At 36.6% G+C, this 20,279-nt stretch overlaps 1 protein-coding gene across 9 annotated transcripts in view; it reads left to right on the plus strand.

Moving 5' to 3' along the window:
* Positions 1–20,279, plus strand: part of PCGF3 (polycomb group ring finger 3) — a 74,774-nt gene that overhangs the window by 27,399 nt on the left and 27,096 nt on the right. For 6 of the 9 annotated variants that reach the window (XM_053931560.1, XM_053931551.1, XM_053931559.1 and 3 more), the window contains 8 exons: positions 1,753–1,795; positions 5,803–5,865; positions 8,579–8,696; positions 12,245–12,341; positions 16,101–16,156; positions 17,397–17,507; positions 18,009–18,097; positions 19,755–19,892. In XM_053931560.1, coding sequence (XP_053787535.1) covers positions 8,588–8,696; positions 12,245–12,341; positions 16,101–16,156; positions 17,397–17,507; positions 18,009–18,097; positions 19,755–19,892 — 600 coding nt within the window. In that variant the 5' untranslated portion in view covers positions 1,753–1,795; positions 5,803–5,865; positions 8,579–8,587. The remainder of the gene's footprint in view (positions 1–1,752; positions 1,796–5,802; positions 5,866–8,578; positions 8,697–12,244; positions 12,342–16,100; positions 16,157–17,396; positions 17,508–18,008; positions 18,098–19,754; positions 19,893–20,279) is intronic. The other 3 variants (XM_053931557.1, XM_053931556.1, XM_053931555.1) reach the window with 2 other exon arrangements.

Raw genomic sequence — 20,279 nt, forward strand, 5'->3', positions numbered from 1 at the left:
AATTGTTATTATTTGCTTCATTTAGCTGGTTTTCTCAGGGTTTCCCCACTGTGAGCATTATCCTTCTGTTTTTGATGAATTAACAGTATTGTGCTATGTTTCAGCGAAAGAAAAATATGTATGCCTATTCTGTTAAAACAGAACAAAGTTGTAATGGTTTGTAAATCTGCCATTCTCTTCAGTTCTGAGTTTGTACCTGGTAAGAGTAACTTTATCTTGTTGTACCACAAAGCTAGGTGGTACAAACAACAGTTACAGTTCAAGAATCTGACAAGTTATTAATAACAATCACAGCACTTAACAAATCCTTTAAAGGAAATACTAGTACTCAGTTCTAACTTACTACAAGATGAGTACGATGATCCACTTTCCCAGTCTCCAGCAATCATCTAGATCTAAAAAGAAACTGAATTTCCCTGTTGTTAGCTTTCATACTGCGTCACTCTCACCCTGTAACTAGAACTGGAAGAACATGGTGATGATTTAGGCCGATTTGGTTGTTGACACTCAGAAATTGAGTGTCACTTCCTTTTTCCATGAACCAAAGCGTAACCTTGTCCTCTTCCAGCAGCAGTGAGGGAAGATGCATGACAAGGCCTTTTGGAAGACTTGTTACTTCAGTTCATGTTGTAATGTGCTTTTGGAGTTGTGATAAGCCTCTGAACTGGTTTCTTTAGAAGCAGAGTAACTGCTCTGTTCTCCACATTTTGCTGGAGAAATAGATCATTTAAATAAAAATGTCTTAAGGAGTTTATTCTACTCTATGAGAGGCTTCATGTCCTCAATGGGGATCTTTTTTGTGGATTCCAACAAGAGAGCATCTCCTGCAACTCTGCATTGCTTTCAGTTAATAATATTTTTTTTATTTTGAATCCAGTTAAAGAAGTTCACAGTGGAACTGCAAAGAGATTTTTATTAGCATTATTCTGAACATCAAGTGCTATCATTAACAGCTTGTTTTGACATTGTTTTCATTAATTCCCTTAGCAATATAACAGCAACATCAGTAACTACTATGCCTTTGATTTTTTTGGAGCAGGAAGACAGAACTAATGGTAGTCTTTACCTGTCACTGTAACAGCTGAATCTTCCCTGTATGAATCAATAAGAAAAATTGCTTCTGTCAAACTTACCTATTCATGTGAGATTGTATCACCTTTAGCCAAAGAATAAAGATCTTATTTTTTTATTATTTTTAAAAATATACTTTTATTCTGGCAAATACCAAGAGGTTCTGGAAATACTAGTTATTTCTTTGAAAGGATTTTGGAAGATTAGGATACAAAGAGCAGATTACTTGAAAACATAGCTTGAAAACTGAGAATGCTGCTTGTCTAAATGTGCATCTTCAATTCAAAATGTTTTCTTTTCTTAGAGACTTTCTAGTCCATAGGTTGTTGTTAAAGAAATCTGCTTATTTATTTTGTTATTTTCCCTGTCATTTTATATATATATAATGGATTTCTTTTTATTTTTCCATCACATAGTAACAGGACTTCTTAGGATTTCTTTTTTGAGCAATTTTCCTTGTCTAGTAGGGGACTGTTAAATCTTAGTTTTCTTTCTTTTTCCTGAGGATCAAAAATTTTCCCCCTTTTCTTGCTTACAAGTGCTTCTGCCCCATTGTTCTCTTAAATTAATAGAGATACCTAATTACTTAGGTGAATTTAGTGAGGTGAATATTTCTTAGTGGCAGCTGTATTTTGAGGAATTTTGGATGTTAACTTTCAGACTATTTTTCTGTCTTTTCAGGTCTCTGGATGGCAGACTCTGAAAAGAAATGCTGTTTTAAGAGGTATGCCTCATGTAGGCCAAAGTATTCTGGACTTGTTTTTGTATAAATGATAAGTTTGTACTACTGAGGAGTCCCTCAGCTGATTCTCACTGTAATCTTGCATGACTAATAGTTTCAGTGCTGACATCCCTCTGAAACATGAAAGCTTGTGCTGAGATAAGCAGGTTTATCTTACCAGTTTTAGTGTAGAGGCCTGTGATAGGTTGGTTAACTTTTTGCTTGATCATTTTAAGAGAACACTGCCTTAGTGGACAAAAAGGATGAAGCACAAACAAAACAAGTTGACTTTCTGAAATGTGCATGTCCTCTTTCAGCCTCTCATGACTTTGTGTGTATGTGTGTTTGTTTGTTTGCTTGTTTTTTAATTGTGAATATAGTCCAGATTTTGTAAATACCCTCACTCCCTTTTTGGTGTTTTGTAAGACATCCAGACAGTGAGAGGCTGACACCATGTCAGCAGTGTGGTCTAAAATAGTGTCAGTTGGAACCAAGATGAAGAAAATACTAATCTTTTTTGCAAATGATCTTCTTTTCATGTTAGCTGAATGTTAGGAACATTTTCTGTGTTTCTTTGGGGTTTCATGTTCCAGCAGTGAAAGAAAGTGTCTCTGATCTCTCCATTGTTGGTATGTTGTTTTTGAATAATTTGTGGCTTGGCATCTGTTAAGAAAACCGTCTCTTCAAAATGGAGTTCTTCTACCAGGTCTTCCATCCATTTCAAGCAGATGTGGTGGCATATGTTAGAAAAGTAGGCTTTGTCTTTGTAAGAGAAAGATTGGTGTGAATATCTTCTTTTTTTAACTTTTTTAAACAGGATCTTTCAATTATTTTTAAGCACTTCAGAGGGCTTCCTATTTCTCTAAAGCAGTGCAGTGCTGATTTGTTCTGCCTCCAAAATAATAACCAGGATGAAGTACTAACAACTGGGTTAAGAGTGGCTCTTCAGCTATTGAGTAAGATTTTGGTGTTGCTCTTTTTTATGCAGTGTTAACAAAACTCCTAAAGAAGGTGATGCTAAGAATTAGGGAAGATGTTACTGCTATTTTCTACATGACCTGTGGACAGAGATCAAGATGATGCTACTGCACTACTCTTGAAGGTGCACGCTTGTAGGAAGAGAGACATTGTACCCAAGTTGCAATGCAGAAGATTCCTATGAGACAGTAGGAGCATTTTTTGCCAGTGAGGGTGGTCAGGCACTGGAAAAGGTTGCCCAAAGAGGCTGTGGAATCTTAATTGTTGAACATTTTCTGAGTGAAGCAGGAAAAGCCCACTATAACTTTATTTAAGTGGGCCTGCTTTGAGTGCAAGGTTGGATTAGAGAAGCTTGGAGAGGTTACTTCATTATATCCATAACATTATCCTATGAATCTATATAACATGTTGAAGAGAAACTTTTAATGAATTTTACATTTCCTGTAAAAACAGTTAAGGCTCAGGTTGGTGTGTTGTATGTCTTTTTAGATGGAATTGGCTTTTTGTTTTGTGGTTTTTTTCGTTGGGTTTTTTTTTTTTTTCATTTTTTTGGGTTTTTGTTTGTTTGTTTTGTTTTTGTGTTTTTTGCTTTTTTTGTGTTTTTTTGGTTTTTTGGGGTTTTTTTTGCCTTTTTTTGTTTTTTTTTTTTTTTTTTTTTTTTTTTTTTTGGTTTTTTTTTTTTGTTTCCTTTTTGGTTAATTGGTTGGTGCTTTGAGTAGAGTTTTGTGATTATAGAGCTGTGGAATGACTTCTTACTATTCCGTCAACATGGTTTTGAGGGAGAAGAACTGTGTTTTGGCCCCAGTGTTCATTTGTTGACTAAGTACAAAACTCTAAATTTTTTTAATCAAGTGTCACAGTTCAGTCAGTGGATTGAAAGTTTCAAGATTATCTACAGTTCTTAAAGTTTGAGATTGCTTGCTGTCATAGGTTACTATTTGAGCAGGTAAATCTCAGAAGAACTAACAATTTAATTTAGAAGAACTAAAGAATTTCTGTTTTACAGAGATTTGCCTTTCTTGGCTTTGGCTTTCTAAAAACTAAATTAAGGTATGGTATTTTCTCTTGTCTGCTAACTGCTATGGGAGTTGACTGGGAGCCTGAGGTTCACAGTGTTCAAATGAACTGTTAGGTTTGGAAAATGATACTGTAAATGTTCAGAATTTGGTCTGTCCTTTGAATTTACCTGTTTTTATATAGGATGGTAGCTTTCTGTGAAACTTTTACTTCTGAACTTGACTGTAATCCTGTGAAAGATTCAGAAGCTTTTGAGCATACGTCTTCTACAATGCATGATGGTTCACATTACGAAATAAGGCAAATGTAAATGGTCTCTTTTAGAGAGAGACCATTGCTCTTGCTACTCCTACTAAATCCTGCACAGGCTAGTGAGTCTCTGAAAAAAAAAAAAATAGTAGTGTCAATTAGGAGATAGTTTTTGGTCTGATTTTTTTAGTGTATATATATATATATATATATATTTGGGTAAGAAGATATCAGCCTAGGTTATGCTTTGGAAAAGTAAACTTATCTCCTATTATTGGTTCAAGCTGGTGTGCATGACTTCAATGTCAACCTGATTCTGTGTGTTTTCTTTTTACAGCAGCCAGTTTTAGTTGTTGAGCTCATGCAGACTTCATTGAGTTGGTGTCTCTATGATTGTCTAACAGTTATCAGCAGCTTGAGATCAGTCAATATAGTAAGAAGTTCTGCTTGTTTATTACTTGGATAGGCAGAGGTAGTAAATTCATAGGATCATATGATGATTCAGATTAGAAAAAGATCATGTCCTTCATGTGAGGTGGTTACCTGATGTAGGACCTGAGGGAATGGCATGACCTGTGTCAGGGAAGATTTAGGTTAGGTATTGGGTGAAAGGTTCTTTCCTCAGAGGGTGGTTGGGCATTGGAACACGCTCCCCAGGGAAGTGGTCACAGCACCAAGCCCAAGAGAGTTCAAGAAGCATTCAGACAATACTCTCAGGCACATGAAAGACATTAGGGATGTCCTGTACAGGGCAGGATTTGGACTTGATGACTCCATGGGTCTCTTCCAATGTAGATATTCTGTATAATCCGGCTACTCAAAGCAGAGTCAACTGAGGTCATACCAAGCGGCTAGTGTGTTATCCAGATATCTGTCTGTGCTTTTAAGATGCTCGATTTCTTGGGAATATGTATTTGGACTTGTGTGGTTTTTGTTTTTAAGGTTAGATTACTTGTTTTGGAGGTATGTGATTTCATGTTTAGCTTTCTTTTCAGCATATAACTGTTTGAGAGATGGGAAGATGAGTTCCGTGAAAGAGGTCATCTTGAATTCAGATTTGAAAAAATATCCCTTTTTCAAAGGGAAGTTGTTTAAAGGAGACCTGGATTTGTTTGGAAAACAGAACAATAGCTTGTGTGATTCTTAGTCAAACTTATGTTTAATGTTGTGTAGTCTTGTTGTTTAGTTCCAGTTTGTATGAGATTACTGGCATGGATTTTGGTGGGGTGACCACAACTTGGCTGTCTTACATGATAAAAGACGTGCTTAACTTTTGTTTGTCACTAGGCTGTAGAAACATGGGCATCTTGGGATGCCTTCCCAAGAGCAGATGCGTGGTTTAAGTAGTGCTATTACCCCTTCTGAGCCGATAGTGTATTCTAGATAGGAACATGAAAGACATCCTGTATTAGCCACCTATCCACATGGAGTGTTTCTTCAGCATTGTGAGTAGTAGCTTAGCTTTCTAGTAGCTAGTATTTCCTAGTATGACTGCATATAATCTTCAAATGCAGTAAAAATAAGAGAAAAAAAATAGTTGATGGTGAAACCTGCAGTTATGTTACTTACTTCTCTCTGAAGTGATACAGAACAGGCAAGGGGATAAATGTGGAATTACTTTACATTATATGGAATTACTTTGTTTTTAATTAGTTGCTATGATTAGTGAATTTAATTTCTTATATGAGGTTGTTACAGTAGTGTCTCTATTTTTTCTTCATATGTGTCATTAGTTCTGCTAAATTTTTTTTTCTATTTCCCTCTAGGAAGCAATTCAAGTTTTCTGCAAAGTCTGAGCATTTATGTTATCTGACTGAACTGACATCTTGGTAATATGCCATTTTTTGTGAGCTTCTCTCTACCTTTCTAAATAGATATGAAGTGGTCTGCCCTTTTAAAAATTTTATTCTTATTAATTTTTAAATTCTTAGTAAGTCCTCTTGTAACATGTTAACTGTTTTGAAAAGCAAGAGAGGCATTCTGAGTTCTTTTTATTTCCCAAGACTAGAGGATGTGGGTCACAGTTGTAGAAAATACAGGCTTAAATAAAGTCTGACACTGCGAGCTTGCTTATAGACCTTAAAAGTTGCATTGTTTATTTGAGATTCAACGTGTGCTGAAGCAACCATGTTTGGATCTCTGCACAAGAGAGAAGAGATCCTTCTCATGTTTTAGTAGCTGCAAGAAAGCAGCATGGGGACAGGCCTTCTGGAGAAATCTCCTCCTGTAGGTTTTATCAGCTTTTGAGGTGTCTACTGCCCTGGAAAGACCTGTTACCTTTCTGTTGCTTCTTCCAGTAGATCTTATTTTCAATCCTTTAAACATCTAATGAGAGCAACTTTCTGTCCTCCTTCAAAGGTGTATGAAATTTTAATAAGGTTGATTTGATAGGCTTGCTCTTGATAGTCTAGAAGATACTCATTTTCCAGTGCCAAAATGTGTATGATTTTTTTTCTTCTTAAGTTGGAAAAGTGTGTATTATTCTTGATATCCTGTTTTGTTTCCCCTGGCACGATGGGCTTTATTGCTATTTTGTATTATTTTTGCCTTTGTTGTATGGTTCAGTCACTGTTCTCATAATATTATACCCCATTTGAATTTTTTTTTCTTTGTTGATGGCTCTTCTAGTGGCAGCATTTATCTCTACTGTAAGGGGGAAAAATTGTAATTTTTTTTTCCTAGAAAATAAACAAATTATTTGGTTCAGATTTCACTATTAAGTCTTTGGCTCTTCTGCCTTAAAAGTGCTTGGATTTCTGCCTGTGGTTTTCTGGAACACTTTCTTCTGAATTCCTGCCTAGACAAGCAACTAGTTGTATTGATACTGCCTTTTTCAGGACCTGTTTAGGCTAATTTCTCCTTTGTCTGTCATGAATTGTGTTTTTTAGTGTGCCCACTTTCAAATTAACTGGTGGCTTGATGCCATCCCTTGATCTCTTCTTGAAGAGTGACATTGAATAACTCTTCCTCAGCACCACAGAAACATACATACCTCATGTAGTAGCCTTTAACTGATGACCTTATGCACTAACTTGCAAGGATTTAATGTGCATCTGGTTTTCAGAGGGTTAAAAATAATTCTGCAATTAGGAAAGTAATTCAGGTTCTGAGTATATGTTTCTCACCTATTTTGTGTGCTGCAAAACCAAGCTGCTTTTTTATTCTTTAATGGGAGGTTACTAGATTTGTAACTAATTCTCAAATACTATAAAATAATACTGATTTTTTTTCTCCCATTGTTTACTTCTTAACCATGAGAACTGGAAGTCTTTCTAGTCTTTTTTGTGTAGGACAATGTAGATTTAAATGGATGGGTGTTGGATATGTTTCTCTACAGTTTACAGTGGAACATATGGTACCTCTCTGCACTGGAGTAGTTCAGATTGGTGTGGAAGTTTGCTGTTTGATAGTTCTTTTTTCTTAGTACCACTTCAATGAACATAGGGAAAAAAAAGATAACAAAATTAAAGGTCAGACAACCTTGTTGCAATATTTCAGTGTGAAACTTGCGGAACACGTGTCACCATTCAAATTCTGAAATGTTTTCCAGATGAGCTAGATGAAAACTAGTATTTGTGAGCCAGGGACAGTAAAATCACTTTAAAGGAAAACAGTGTAATTTGGTGACTTCTGCAGGGCAAGAACTAAATATAGTAGGTTGTAAGCAAGTATAGCCTGCTCTGTTAATTAACTAGAATGCTGGTCAAGTTCTTGTAACAGTACAATTTTCAAAATATTTTGAAAAAAATAATAACAGCTGTGTTTAAAACGTAGCAGTTTATTTGTTAAGGCATGGGCTTTGTGTGGTGTTTTCTCTCTAAGCAATTGGTGTTACTGCTAAAAAAAGAGCTTTTTCATTTTTGATTTCTAATTTTTTTTTTTCCTTTTAAAGATGCTTATGCCATCCCAAGCTTAAAAGAAATGAAAAATGTCTAGTTCAAGTTTTAGCACAACCAACTGCTCCTCTGCCAAAGAAATTATTTTAATCTGTAATGTAGTCTTCAATTAACGTGTGTTTAAATAGAAGCGATTTCAGAAGGTTTACTTTCCAGCCCCATTATTGAGAGACAGATTCAAAATTATGCTTTAACATAGTGCCACAAGGCAAACACTTAAAAGTGTGGTTAAACTGAACAGTTGCTTTGACTTTTCAATTGTCAAAACACTTTTGAATCTGAAATTACTTAGAAGATTTTCTTTCTCCATATTTTGTGAGTTGTCCGTCATTAGTAGACTGAATATGATGACTCATGTTACCAGGATTATAGGGTTTCAACTTAAATCTGAGTCTGTTTGTTGGTAAAGGAACTTACTAGTAGAATACCGGAAAGGCAATTTTCTATGCTCTTGCAGTACTGGCTTGCAAAATAGTGTGGGGTTTACATTGTTTAGTTTCTGTGAAGTGACATAAAAGTTAGTGCCACCACTGTGCCCTCACATCTGTGTACATTGTACAAAAGTCTGAAGCTGGGTTAGCACAAGTTAATCATTTATTCCAAAATGACTACAGCTATGTTACTTTATGATACATCTCTTCCACAGACACCAAAGATGCTAACAAGGAAGATTAAGCTTTGGGACATTAATGCCCATATAACTTGTCGTCTGTGCAATGGGTACCTGATTGATGCTACTACTGTAACAGAATGCTTGCATACTTGTAAGTAGAAATATAATTAAGTTAAAGTTGCTGACTTGGTTTCTGTTTGTTTTGTTTTTTTTTTTTAACTTGATATGCAACATGTTGTAATGGTTTTCAGTTGAAATTTAAAATAGCTATTGTGCATCAGCCAAAAAGAATGTACTTTACTAGACGGCTTTTCTTTAACAGATGATTTGCTTTTTTAACAAAGCAAATGGAGGGAACATTAAAGCTGTGCTGCATAAACTTGAAGTCAAATACAATTAGTGGTAATGTAAATATTCAAGAATGCAGTCTGTCTTCATGCTAAAGGAATGTGGAATACCTAGTTCTGTCTTCTGTGACAGTAGCATATGTTCTCCACCTGGAGCCTTTCAGATGTTTCTTTCTCTCCCATTCCTCTGCAGAAAACAGAGTAGTTTATCAATAAAGAATAAGTATGTTGTATTGTATCCTAGAAATAAACTTGTATTCCAAACCACTGTGATAAAGTAGTTGTTCGTTGATAAGTTACTCCGTGAATTTCTATTTTCATGTAAGCAAAGTATGACTTAAAACCTTGCAATCCATCCCATGTTTTAAAATTGTTCTGCCACAATATTTATGTTTATTCTGATAAAGCTAGTAGGTTGTTTAATTAGCTTAATGACTTAGTCCTAAATTTTCTTGACAGCAATAATTTGGTGACTGTGTCTTTATCATAAAACAAAAAGCGTTAGCACCTTTTATATCTGTCAAAGGGAAAGGGCAATGCTCATGATTTGTCAGTGATTATGGTTTTTATTATATTCCATTTAGAAGCTCTGTTTATCAGCCTTGATAAATTTGTTGCACTTGTCATACTTCATGTCATTCTAAATATCCTCATAGAATCTAGGATAGTAGAAGGGTTTGTTCCATGATTCCAAGAATCACAGAATGGTCCTAGAATCTATGTTCAATCCCCTGGCCATGGGCAGGGTCAGCAACTACTGGATCGTGTTGCTCTAAGTCCCATATAGCCCGGCCTTGAATGCTTCCAGTGATCACAGCTTCTTTGCCAGTTACCCTCACAGTAAATAATTTCTTTCTAATATCTAATTTGAACCTATCTTCCTTCAGTTTGAAGCCATTCCCCCTCTTTTCCTGTCAGTACATGCCCCTGTACAAAATTAATCTCCATCTGTCTTGTCGTGCCCTTCAGCTTTTGGAAGACTGCTTTAAGGTCTTTCCAGAGCCTTCTTGCTTCCTGTCTCAGTTTCTGTAGTATTGTTTTCAGAGCTAGACTTAGTTTTGCCCAAATTTCTTTACTGCTGCTAGTTAGAAGAGTGTATCCAAAATGAGTATCATAAAAAGTTAACATAGCTGACAGAGAGCTATAGAGAGGTCATTTTTAATTGTTCTTTAAAGATAAAACAAAACCTCACAAATACCCCTCAGCCGATATCATCCGCACCATCTCTTATATTTGCTTGTGGAGGGGAATACGTAGATCCACAGCTCTACAGCACTTGCTGCAAGTCAGGAAATGCACCTTACTACCTTTTCCTGCTGCTTTTTCTGGGGTTTTCTTTGGCTTTTTTCTCCCTTATTTTGACAGTTTATATTTTATGTAGTTTATATTTTATTTTGACAGTTTATATTTTTATCTGTGCCCTGTAGAATTAGTTTTGTGAGAAGAAGCACAGAGTCTTGTCTTTTTAACAAAACTTCATACATGTTGGCATTGTTTGTATTGTGTAAGATAATGCTAATAATGTACGTTCCTGGAAAAACATCGTAGCAAAATCCATCATGGAATTACTGTCTGTTGAGATAGTGAATTCTCTTCTAAATTATACCACCTTGAAATTTTCATTCTCTTCTACTCAGACTGTCTGTTCGATTTTTCTCTAATTTACTGATCTTCAGCCATTCAAAGACTCTTCAGTATTAGATGAAGTTCTTGAGTCCTTTAGTGAAAGTAATTTGGAGGACCAAGGCCCGTCCTCTGGAGGAACAGGGCAAATTTTTGTAAAACTGTGTTTAGGAGAAAACAAAGTGTTTTCGCTTTCTTTCCTACTTATTTCTCTGCTGTGGTTTTAGTTTGCTGGTAACAGGTAGGCCAGTAAGCCATTTGCTAAAAACTTCACTAGTAGTAACTAAAAAAAAAAGTCTTAAGTCTTATTTTAGTTTGTATCTGTTCCTTGATTAAACTTCCAGGCTAGATGATATATGCAGGTCTTGTTAAACTTTGTGTTTATAATGTCAGTTTCGTTAGTGTTTACATGTGAAAGCTGTCCTTCTGTGTTATGAAAGGGAAAACCTCACATGAAACATATCATCTTCTGAATACATCAGAATGATAAATGGGCGACTTGAACTAGACACAGAAATAAAAAAAGTCAAGAGAAGTGAAACTGTTAAAATAAAAAAGTGAGCATTAGCCTTGCCTCTTCCTGTTGTGATTAAACCTTTCTGATGTGTTTAAGAGATCTGAAAATGTACAGCTCAGTTCATGTCCACAATCAATGCCTGTATATCTGGGTAAACAGAGATCAAAAACCTGGAAAACCAAAGTAATGGAAAATTCTAGAAATAATATTGTTTCAGACCACAGAATGATTTCAGTGTTGCCTGTCCATTACTCAAAAGACTTCTAGTTTCAGGAGAGTTTATAATCCCAACCTGACCCCAGAAAAAAGAACCTAGATGGCTGCAGCACAATTCATAAGGCATCTAGTAGCATTTATTTGGATGCTGTGCTCAGACTGAAACCTGCCAGAACATTAGCTAACTTGTGACCAGTTCATTTTAGGAGGGCTTAGTGTTTACCTAGTCCAAGTTGGAAGATGTACTAATATGGGATGATGTTTTAGATATCACAGAATGCTTTGGGTTGGAAGGGACGTATAAAAGTTACCTAATGCATCACCACTGCAATGGGCATCAAGTTGCTCAGAGTCCTTGGTGAAGCTGTGCTGGCTGTCTGGAGTCACCTCCCTGTCCTCCACATGCCTTAGCAGAGCTTCTAGGAAGATCTACTCCATGATCTTCCCAGGCACAGAGTTAAGACAGACAGGTTGGTGATTTCCAGGTCTCTCCCTTTATACCACTTCCTAAAAGTGGAAGCAATGTTTCCCTTTTTCTAGTCACCAGGGATTTCACCTGACTGTCAGGACTATCTCTGTTATTCTTTTTGTGTGTTGCCATCACACACACTTGTTCTGTATGTGGCCGTGGTCAAAGCAAATATGTTTTGTTTAGTATCTTAATGGCAAATAGTTCCTGTAATGTCATCCATGCAAACTGAATGTTGACCCGCTAGAAATTGTTCTAGTAAATTTTGAAGTGATATTTTGTTTTGGATACTGTGTTAACGTTTTTGATAGGTGTGGATGCTTTAATTCTAGTGGATCCTTTTCCTGTATCAGGAAAATTTATGAAAGGTACTGGAAACTGTATTCTGCAAGATTAGACATCATACACATATATAGAAAAATGAACTTCATGTGAATGTCAGTAATGTGCATTCTGTGACTGTATAAAACCAGACTTCTCTTATGCTACTTTTATTTCTTTTTAATTGTGAATGTCTTTTTTACTAGTCTGTAGAAGCTGCCTAGTGAAATATTTGGAGGAAAATAACACCTGTCCAACCTGTAGGATTGTTATACATCAGAGCCACCCATTACAGTATATTGGGTAAGTATAAAAGCAGAAATGCAAGTAAAGTAGCTTCACTCTAGACTGGTTCATCCCTTTTGATACAGTACAGCTTCTCTCAAAATTTTCATTCTTGCTTCTTATTATTAACATGCTGATGCATGTTAAACATTGAAAAAGAAGTATGAAGGAGATTGAGCAGGAGATACAGGATGAAACTTCAGCTATGAGTTTGCATGGCCTTAGAATGGCAGCTTGTCCCAGACCTACAAAAAAGTGAACTGTATACTCAAATGTTTAATTTCTGTGTGATTTTTAATGGGATATAGTCATTCTTCATTTTGTATGCTTGGGTTGTAAAAATTATATATATGAAACATTTGTAGGAATTACAGTTTTACAAAATTATCAAAAATCAGTCTCAGTTGAACAGTGCTTTTCAGTGTCTGACAGTAATAAGAGAAATAATTTTCAGCTTTATTGTTCAGTTAATCTTTCAAAGGTCTACTTAGGTTGTAGGAGCAGATAAAATGTCATAGAATCATCATAAAATGGTTTGGGTTGGAAGGGACCTTTGAGATCATCTAGTTCCAAAAACACTGCTGTGGGCAGGGATACCTTTTACCTAGACCAGGTTTCTCGAAGTTCCATGAAGCCTGGACTGAACCTCATCCCCCCTCCCCTTTCTGGGTGTGGGGTATGCACAACTTCTCTGGGCAACCTCTTCCAGCCTTGCCACTCTCACTGAAGAATTTCAACCTATTATCTAACCTATATCTGTCATCTTTTAATTTAAAACCATTCCCACTTATCCTATGACTACATGGCTGTGTAAAAAGTCTATTTCCAGCCTTCTTTTGGTTTCCCTGCATCTACTGGAAGGCTGCTCTGAGGGTTCCCTGCAATCTTCCTTCTCCAAGCTCTACAGCTCCAACTCTATCAGCTTGTCTTCACAGACGAGGAGGTCCATCCCTCTCATCAATTTCATGGCTCTCCTCTGGACTCACTCCAACAGGTCCACGTCCTTCTTATTTGAGGGCCCCAGAGCTGAAAGCAGTGGTCTAGATGGGGGCTTTTGCAGGCAGAGTAGAAGGATAGAATCACCTGCTTCCATCTGCTGCTGAGTTTCTTTTGATGCAGCCCAGGTTGCAGTTGGCTTTCTGGACTACAAGTGCACATTGCCAGGTCATGTTGATTTTTCCATTTGCTAATACCCCCGAGTCCTTCCCCTCAGAGCTGCTCTCAATCACTTCTCTGCCCAGCCTATATTTGTGCTTGGGATTACCCCAATCCAGGTGCAGGACCTTGTGGAACTTTGAGCTTCACATGGACCCACCTCCTCAGCATTCCTTCCTTCCAGCATGTCCACTGCCCCACACAGCTTGGTGTCACTGGCAAATTTGCTGAGGGTGCCCTCAATCCCACTGTCGCTGACAAAGATGTTAAACAGTGTTGGTCCCAGTACTGGCCCCGAGAGACAGCACTTGTGACTAATCTCCTCTTGGACATTGAACTGTTGATCACAACTCTTTTGAGTGCAGCCATCCAGCCCATTCCTTCTCCAACAAGCACTGCATTAGTCAAATCCATGTCTCCAGTTAGGGACAAAGCTGTTGTGCAGGACAGCTTCAAATGCTTTGCACAAGTCCAGGTAGATGCCATGACTCACCCTGTCCTCATCCACGGTCTCTGTAACCTCATCATAGAAGACCACCAAATTTGTCAGACACGGTTTCCTCATAGTGAAAGCCATGCTGGCTGTTGCCAGTCACCTCCTTATTTTCCATCTGCATTTGCATAGTCAAATTGCATGTTCACTAAGTATTTTTTTGGGTTTTTTTTCCCCCTTTTCTTGTCAGAAAATACATTCTCTTTCTTTTTATTTGAATGCTTTCTTTCCATTTTACTCCTGCTGATGGAAATACATTGTAATGGTGTGCCTGCATTAGCTGTTGCCTATCAAGTAGTGTTTTGTCTTCCATTATAAAGAACTTTTGTTTGTTCATAGCATTTTTCAATGTGCCTTTCTCACTTCCATAACAATATCTGAAACAATGGTTTTATCAAATGAGTCTGATTGCTGTTCTACAGAAAACTGTCAATGTTCTATATACACTTATATTGCTCAAGCTCATCCTTATTCAGAAGCCTGAAACTAAGTATGCTGTATCCACATTTATATAATACACTCATACTCCTGTATGAGTGTATAATTAAAGGGACAGGTACATGCAAATAGGCAAGAATGAATAAATGACATGTAAGACAATATGTTTGCCCTGGTTCAAAAACCTGTTTTTTGTGCAAAAAGGGGCCAGGAAACAACATGATATTGACAACAGCTAGAAGGCAATTTGTTATTTGTTTTTTATTGTTGAATACACTTTAGCTTAAGTAAGCTGCTTAACCTAGTTGTAAAATATTGCCCCACTGAAACTGAAACAGACTTTGTCCAGCCTACTTTTGAATATATTTATTTATCTTTTTTAAAAAATAATTGACAGTCTGGAGTTTCACAAGGTGTTTGAAAATGGAGATTTAAACTCCTATTCATCTCTGTTTGAAAAATAGGTAAACCAAATGTGTCTCTTTGTTTACATTTCTAAATACTGTTAAATAGCATGATAGAATCTTAAATTCTTTGGGACCTTAAAGATCATCACCCCCAAATTGTCATGTCTCATTTAATGGTGATGTCTTACTTACATATTTTTGTTCAAATAATTTTGGCAATGTGTATGCAGTCCATATGTGACACTTCATAATCCCAGCCAGTACAAATGGGATTGCTACTGGTGAAAATGACATTAATTTAGGATACGTGATATTCTTAATCTTGTTGTAGTGCTACTTAGAATATTGTAATTACTCTTTGTAAATGTCTTGATTTGTCACCATTTCTGTACTTGGTTACTGATCTCCACTGCTGTGAAGTGCTCATGTCAGGCGATGAGAAGCCTGAGACTAGTCTTGTAAGCCTTTTCTGTTCAAGTCTGAATCAGGACTTGATACTGCAGACACTTTGGAGGTAATGACATTGCAGCAGCCAAGGCAGACCTTGAAGTGCTTTTTATACTATTTCTTAATTGTAATTTAATGTAATATTTAATTTTTTTGAGATCATAACTTATTTTAGACTAGAACAGAATTTTTCTAGGTGAGCTGGGGATTAAAGTTTAGAATCTTAACTGGCCCTACAGTTCTACTTGCAGTGGGATTATTACCTTTTTTTCATTTGAGCCACACTACCTCTACAGGCTACTTAGCTATGTTTCTCACAGTTACTTTGTCCTTTTTTTAAAAAAAAGTAAAATTTAGTTGTTGTGGTCTTCTTCTGTGAACTGGTCTCATGCATTTTAGAAGAATCCTAGTAACGATAACTAATGTAGAAATGTGAGAAATTAGTCTATAGGGGTGAGAAACAAGCTATTATTGATTCTTTTGTAATAAAAATTAGTTCATCTCTAAGTGAAAAAAGAATTTTAGATTATTGCTGACATACTTGTCTTGGTGCAGAAGGACATACTCAGTGGGGTGAATTCTTCTACAGCCTAGTCTTTCTCAAACTTCTATTTGTTTTCTGTCTTAGCTTGTACTTTTTCATAATTTCTTTGTGTTGGTGTTCTTTCTGGTTTGATAGAAATACTGATTGAGAAGTAAAATTCTTCTTAGGTGAATTTAGAGATTTTTGCATATGGTTAGTACTGGAACTTTTTGAAGAGAAATGTTTTCAATCAAGATCGTGAACTTAAGCTTTTGATTTTGTTTTTGGTTTTTTGTTGTTTTTTTCCTTGCTAGTCATGACAGAACAATGCAAGATATTGTTTACAAACTTGTGCCAGGCCTCCAAGAAGGTAAGTTGTGGTGTGACCTTTTTAAAGGTCAGTTTGCACACACTTCTTTGATACTAAAAATAAAGAAAGTTTCAAGTGATGAAAAAAGGAGTGGGGGGGCAACTGAGAAAAAATATAGTGGAAAATCAGACTCTTTCACTTGTGTAATTTTTAGCAATTAATTTAATTTCATACCTGTACTAGCAGCAACTCAGTGTGGGGGTGGTGGGAGGCAATATGGGATGTTTCTTCCAAAAGCAGAATTATGTAAAGCAGAATAGTCATTCAGCTTTTGAATGCTGCCATATCATAACTCTAATTTGTTTTTGTTAAACTGTATACCTGTTGTGCAAGCTTTCTAGAATTCTCAGAGGTAAAATGCAATTTTAAAATGCTTTTGGTTTCTGCTATTTTGAGAGTTCTTTCTTATTAGAGAACTTTCAATTACTGTTTTCATAATCCTCTTTGACACTAGATCTGTTAAACTAAAGAAATACTTCATAAATATTGCTCAGTGCTTTTTGTCTCAATGTATGTTAAAGCTTTCATTTAAATGGAGTATTTTAATCTATTGAAGCTGCTTTTTAACCAGAGCATTTTCAAATATCAGTGTGATTAAACAGGTACTTAAAAATTATTTTTGGGATATTGAAAATCAGAACCATGAATAAAAATTCAAAAGCAGTGTTTTGACTGAAATATGGTCTTATTCAAAATGGGGAATATTCAAAATTAGCTGCTAATTTAAAATTAGTATTTTAAATTCCATCTCATTCTAGCAGTAATAATATAGTAGTAACTATACAGATAACTTTATGCTTTTGTAATTCTGAAAAATAAGACCTGGATGTCTGAGAATCTGCTGTGGGAAACCTGGTGTTGAGCTGGTAAGGAATCCTAGTCTGAATGTGAGTGTGAGGGGTGTAGCTGTGAAGGGGCTTCAGTCTCAGCTTAGGTGGTATGAATGTGACTGCCAGAGTGGCTCCTGGATGGTCAGACAGGTTTTCTTAACAGCACTCTTACTACCTTATTACATATAGTAATAATAATATAGTAGTAATTATACAGATAACTTTATGCTTTTGTAATTCTGAAAAATAAGATTAGACATAACTTGATGCGATAGGAGGGATAGAAGACAGTAAATAATGACACCACCACCACTTGTTTGCAATCCTTAAGTGGGAAGGGATTTGGAATAACTTCATAAATATTGCATTAGAACTTTATTATAGGGATTAATATTTGCAATTTTAAACAGCGGAAATGAAAAAGCAAAGGGAGTTTTATCACAAACTGGGCATGGAAGTTCCAGGGGACATCAAAGGGGAGACATGTTCTACAAAACAGCATCTAGATTCTCATCGAAATGGTAAATAGTCCTTTATTTATTCTGTCTTTGGTGGGTGACATAGAGTAAACTGATAAACAGATCTGTTGTGAGTATGTGCCCAGTGGGTATATTACAGTCATAATTGTTTCCTAACAGTGAGGAATAGAGTCAGCATAGGATTGTTGCCTTGTCCGTTATTTGTGCACAGAATTTTTGGTTTTAGCTGTTAATAGCATGTTGCTTGTGGCAAAAGTTGGTCTCCATAGTAGTGCCCACATGGGAACTGTGAAATGACCCAGCCTTTGGGCTGCTAGCAGCTGAACTCCATAGGTGTTCTCTTTCATGTCATGGGCTGTTGCCTCCAAGTGTTGCTTGAGCTGATAAGCACAATTTGGGAATAGCAAAGCTTTTTCTATACTGCGGTCCTGAAATGTGCTGTTTTAATTGTATTAGCACTGTAAGCTGCTGCTGAGTATATCTGGGGTTTATATATGAAGATAATATATATGTATCCCATATATCTGGGCTTTTTTATCTAAGGTGAAACTAAAGCAGATGAAAATATAAATAAAGAAACTTCGGAGGAAAAACAGGAAGAAGATAATGACTACCATCGAAGTGATGAACAGGTGGGCTCATAGGGCATGCTCTAGTTTTATCTTGTGTTTTAGCTGTTGTGTTTTGGAAAGGTAACTTTGATAATCTAACAGAGAAGAAAATAAGCTTCTTTCAAGCTACTTTTTCTGTTCTCTGATACAAACATGTTGCAGTTCGGGCAATGCTTTTTTGTAAGCTTGAGGTTTTACCTTTGGCTTTTGGCAGGAATAGAGAATATGTTCAATTTTTTATGCAAATGTCTATAGTTCTGACTGTTTATGAGTCTTCAAAGTTTGCTGTCAAACAAATTCATGTAATCTTCCACCTTCTACAGGAGTGTACCCCAGTGTTACCATGATACGTTAATGTATTGATAATTAGGAAATACACTGAATGTGTATTGATAATTAGGAATTAAACCTCTGGCACTGTTAACACATTCAGTGCAGTTAGCTCAGGATGCAGTTGCAGTGGGAGCTGCAGACTGAGCCCTGGATGGGAGCCAGAGGCAAGAGGCCATGAACTACTGACCCTTGGCACAGGAAAGGGCACAGGGACATGTGGCACCAGCCTGGGGACTGGACACTGAGACACAGCAGGAGCTGAGACCCCCAGACTTTGGTGCTGTGAGGGTATGAAAGCCCAGGGGTTCCTTTGTTCAGGGCCCCTTCTCAGGGGCACCAGCTGGAGCTGTTGTTATTTATGTACTGCACCATGATTAGCTATTTGAAGGACCTGGATGTCTGGGAATCTGCTGTGGGAATCCTGGGGTTGAGCTGGTAAGGAATCCTAGTCTGAATGTGAGTGTGAGGGATGTAGCTGTTAAGGGGCTTCAGTCTCAGCTTAGGTGGTGTGAATGTGACTGCCAGAGTGGCTCCTGGATGGTCAGACAGGTTTCCTTAACAGCACTCTTACTAACTTACTGTATATTTTGTTTTCAGCCTTTAATACTAAGTCAGTATTAGCTCCTGTATCATAAAAATATCATAAAAGCAGGGAAGCCCACTGTTAAGTTCTAAACACAAAGCTTGTTTGAAGGTGAAAACTCCTTTGGTATAAACAAGCCATGCCTTTTATGTTTTCTGATTATGTGTGTCCAGAGTAACTTTAGCTTGGGTTAATTTTCTTCTCAGTTGTCATGTAAGAGAATTTTCAAAGGGATTGTACTTGTTAGTAGATCCTCCTAGTGCAAGACAAGCATACCATCACAAAGAGTTTAGACAGTAATGAATAGCTGGATGGGAAAAGAAGTGAGAATTGGAAATATTTGTCATATCATTTGTATTCGTTCTTTTTAAACATACTAAAATTAAACTAGATTAGCAGTTGCATTAACTGTAAGAAATTAAGTTAGAAGCAATCATTAAGAATTGACAATGGTTTTCTTACTGTTTTCTTGCTCTAGCTTTTAACATATGGTCCTCTTAAGCTATTGACAACCTATGAATTTGGACTGAAGCAGCCTTGTTCCAACATCAAAAAATACTACTTGAACATTTTTTTCTTATTACTTACCCCTCAGCTTATGAAATCTTAGAAAATGTGATTTTCTTAATAGGCGTTTCAGTTTAAAGAACACTAGTACTGTAGTTCACTATATTGGATTAATAAAAACTACATGTGGAGTATATAAGGGGGACTGCAGAAAATTGTTGCAGCCAACTCTTGATTTTTTGCCTGTTCCTGAAGGTAAGCATCTGCTTGGAGTGCAATAGCAGCAAACTGCGTGGATTGAAACGAAAATGGATTCGTTGCTCTGCACAAGCAACAGTCTTGCATCTAAAGAAGTTTATTGCCAAAAAACTCAACCTTTCTTCCTTTAATGAGGTAATATTTTAATTTTAAAAAATAAGCTTACAGATATGAGAACTTAAAAGGGGTGAGTTTGTTCCTTTGCAAAAGGATGTCTTTTATTCTGATTTTATTTTCAGAAAACAGAAGTATACACTGCTTCTTGAATCATATGTTATATACTGATTTTCTTGTCCTTTCTTGGGTCTGTACAGGACTTTCCACTTAGTTTGCAGTGCATCTTTTCATGTGCATTTATAGATAGTTGAGCAAAAAGGTTTGGTTGTGTGCTTCCACATGTGTTGAAATGGACTCTGGCAAGATGATTTGTTTGGTAGATTGTAGTTGAGTTTATCCCCAGTGTTTGCACTCTACAGGGGCCAGACAGAAACCAACACTTCAACACTGAAGCCTAGTTGAAGA

This window comes from Vidua chalybeata, chromosome Z (assembly GCF_026979565.1).
Source record: "Vidua chalybeata isolate OUT-0048 chromosome Z, bVidCha1 merged haplotype, whole genome shotgun sequence".
In the NCBI taxonomy this organism is placed as follows: domain Eukaryota; kingdom Metazoa; phylum Chordata; class Aves; order Passeriformes; family Viduidae; genus Vidua; species Vidua chalybeata.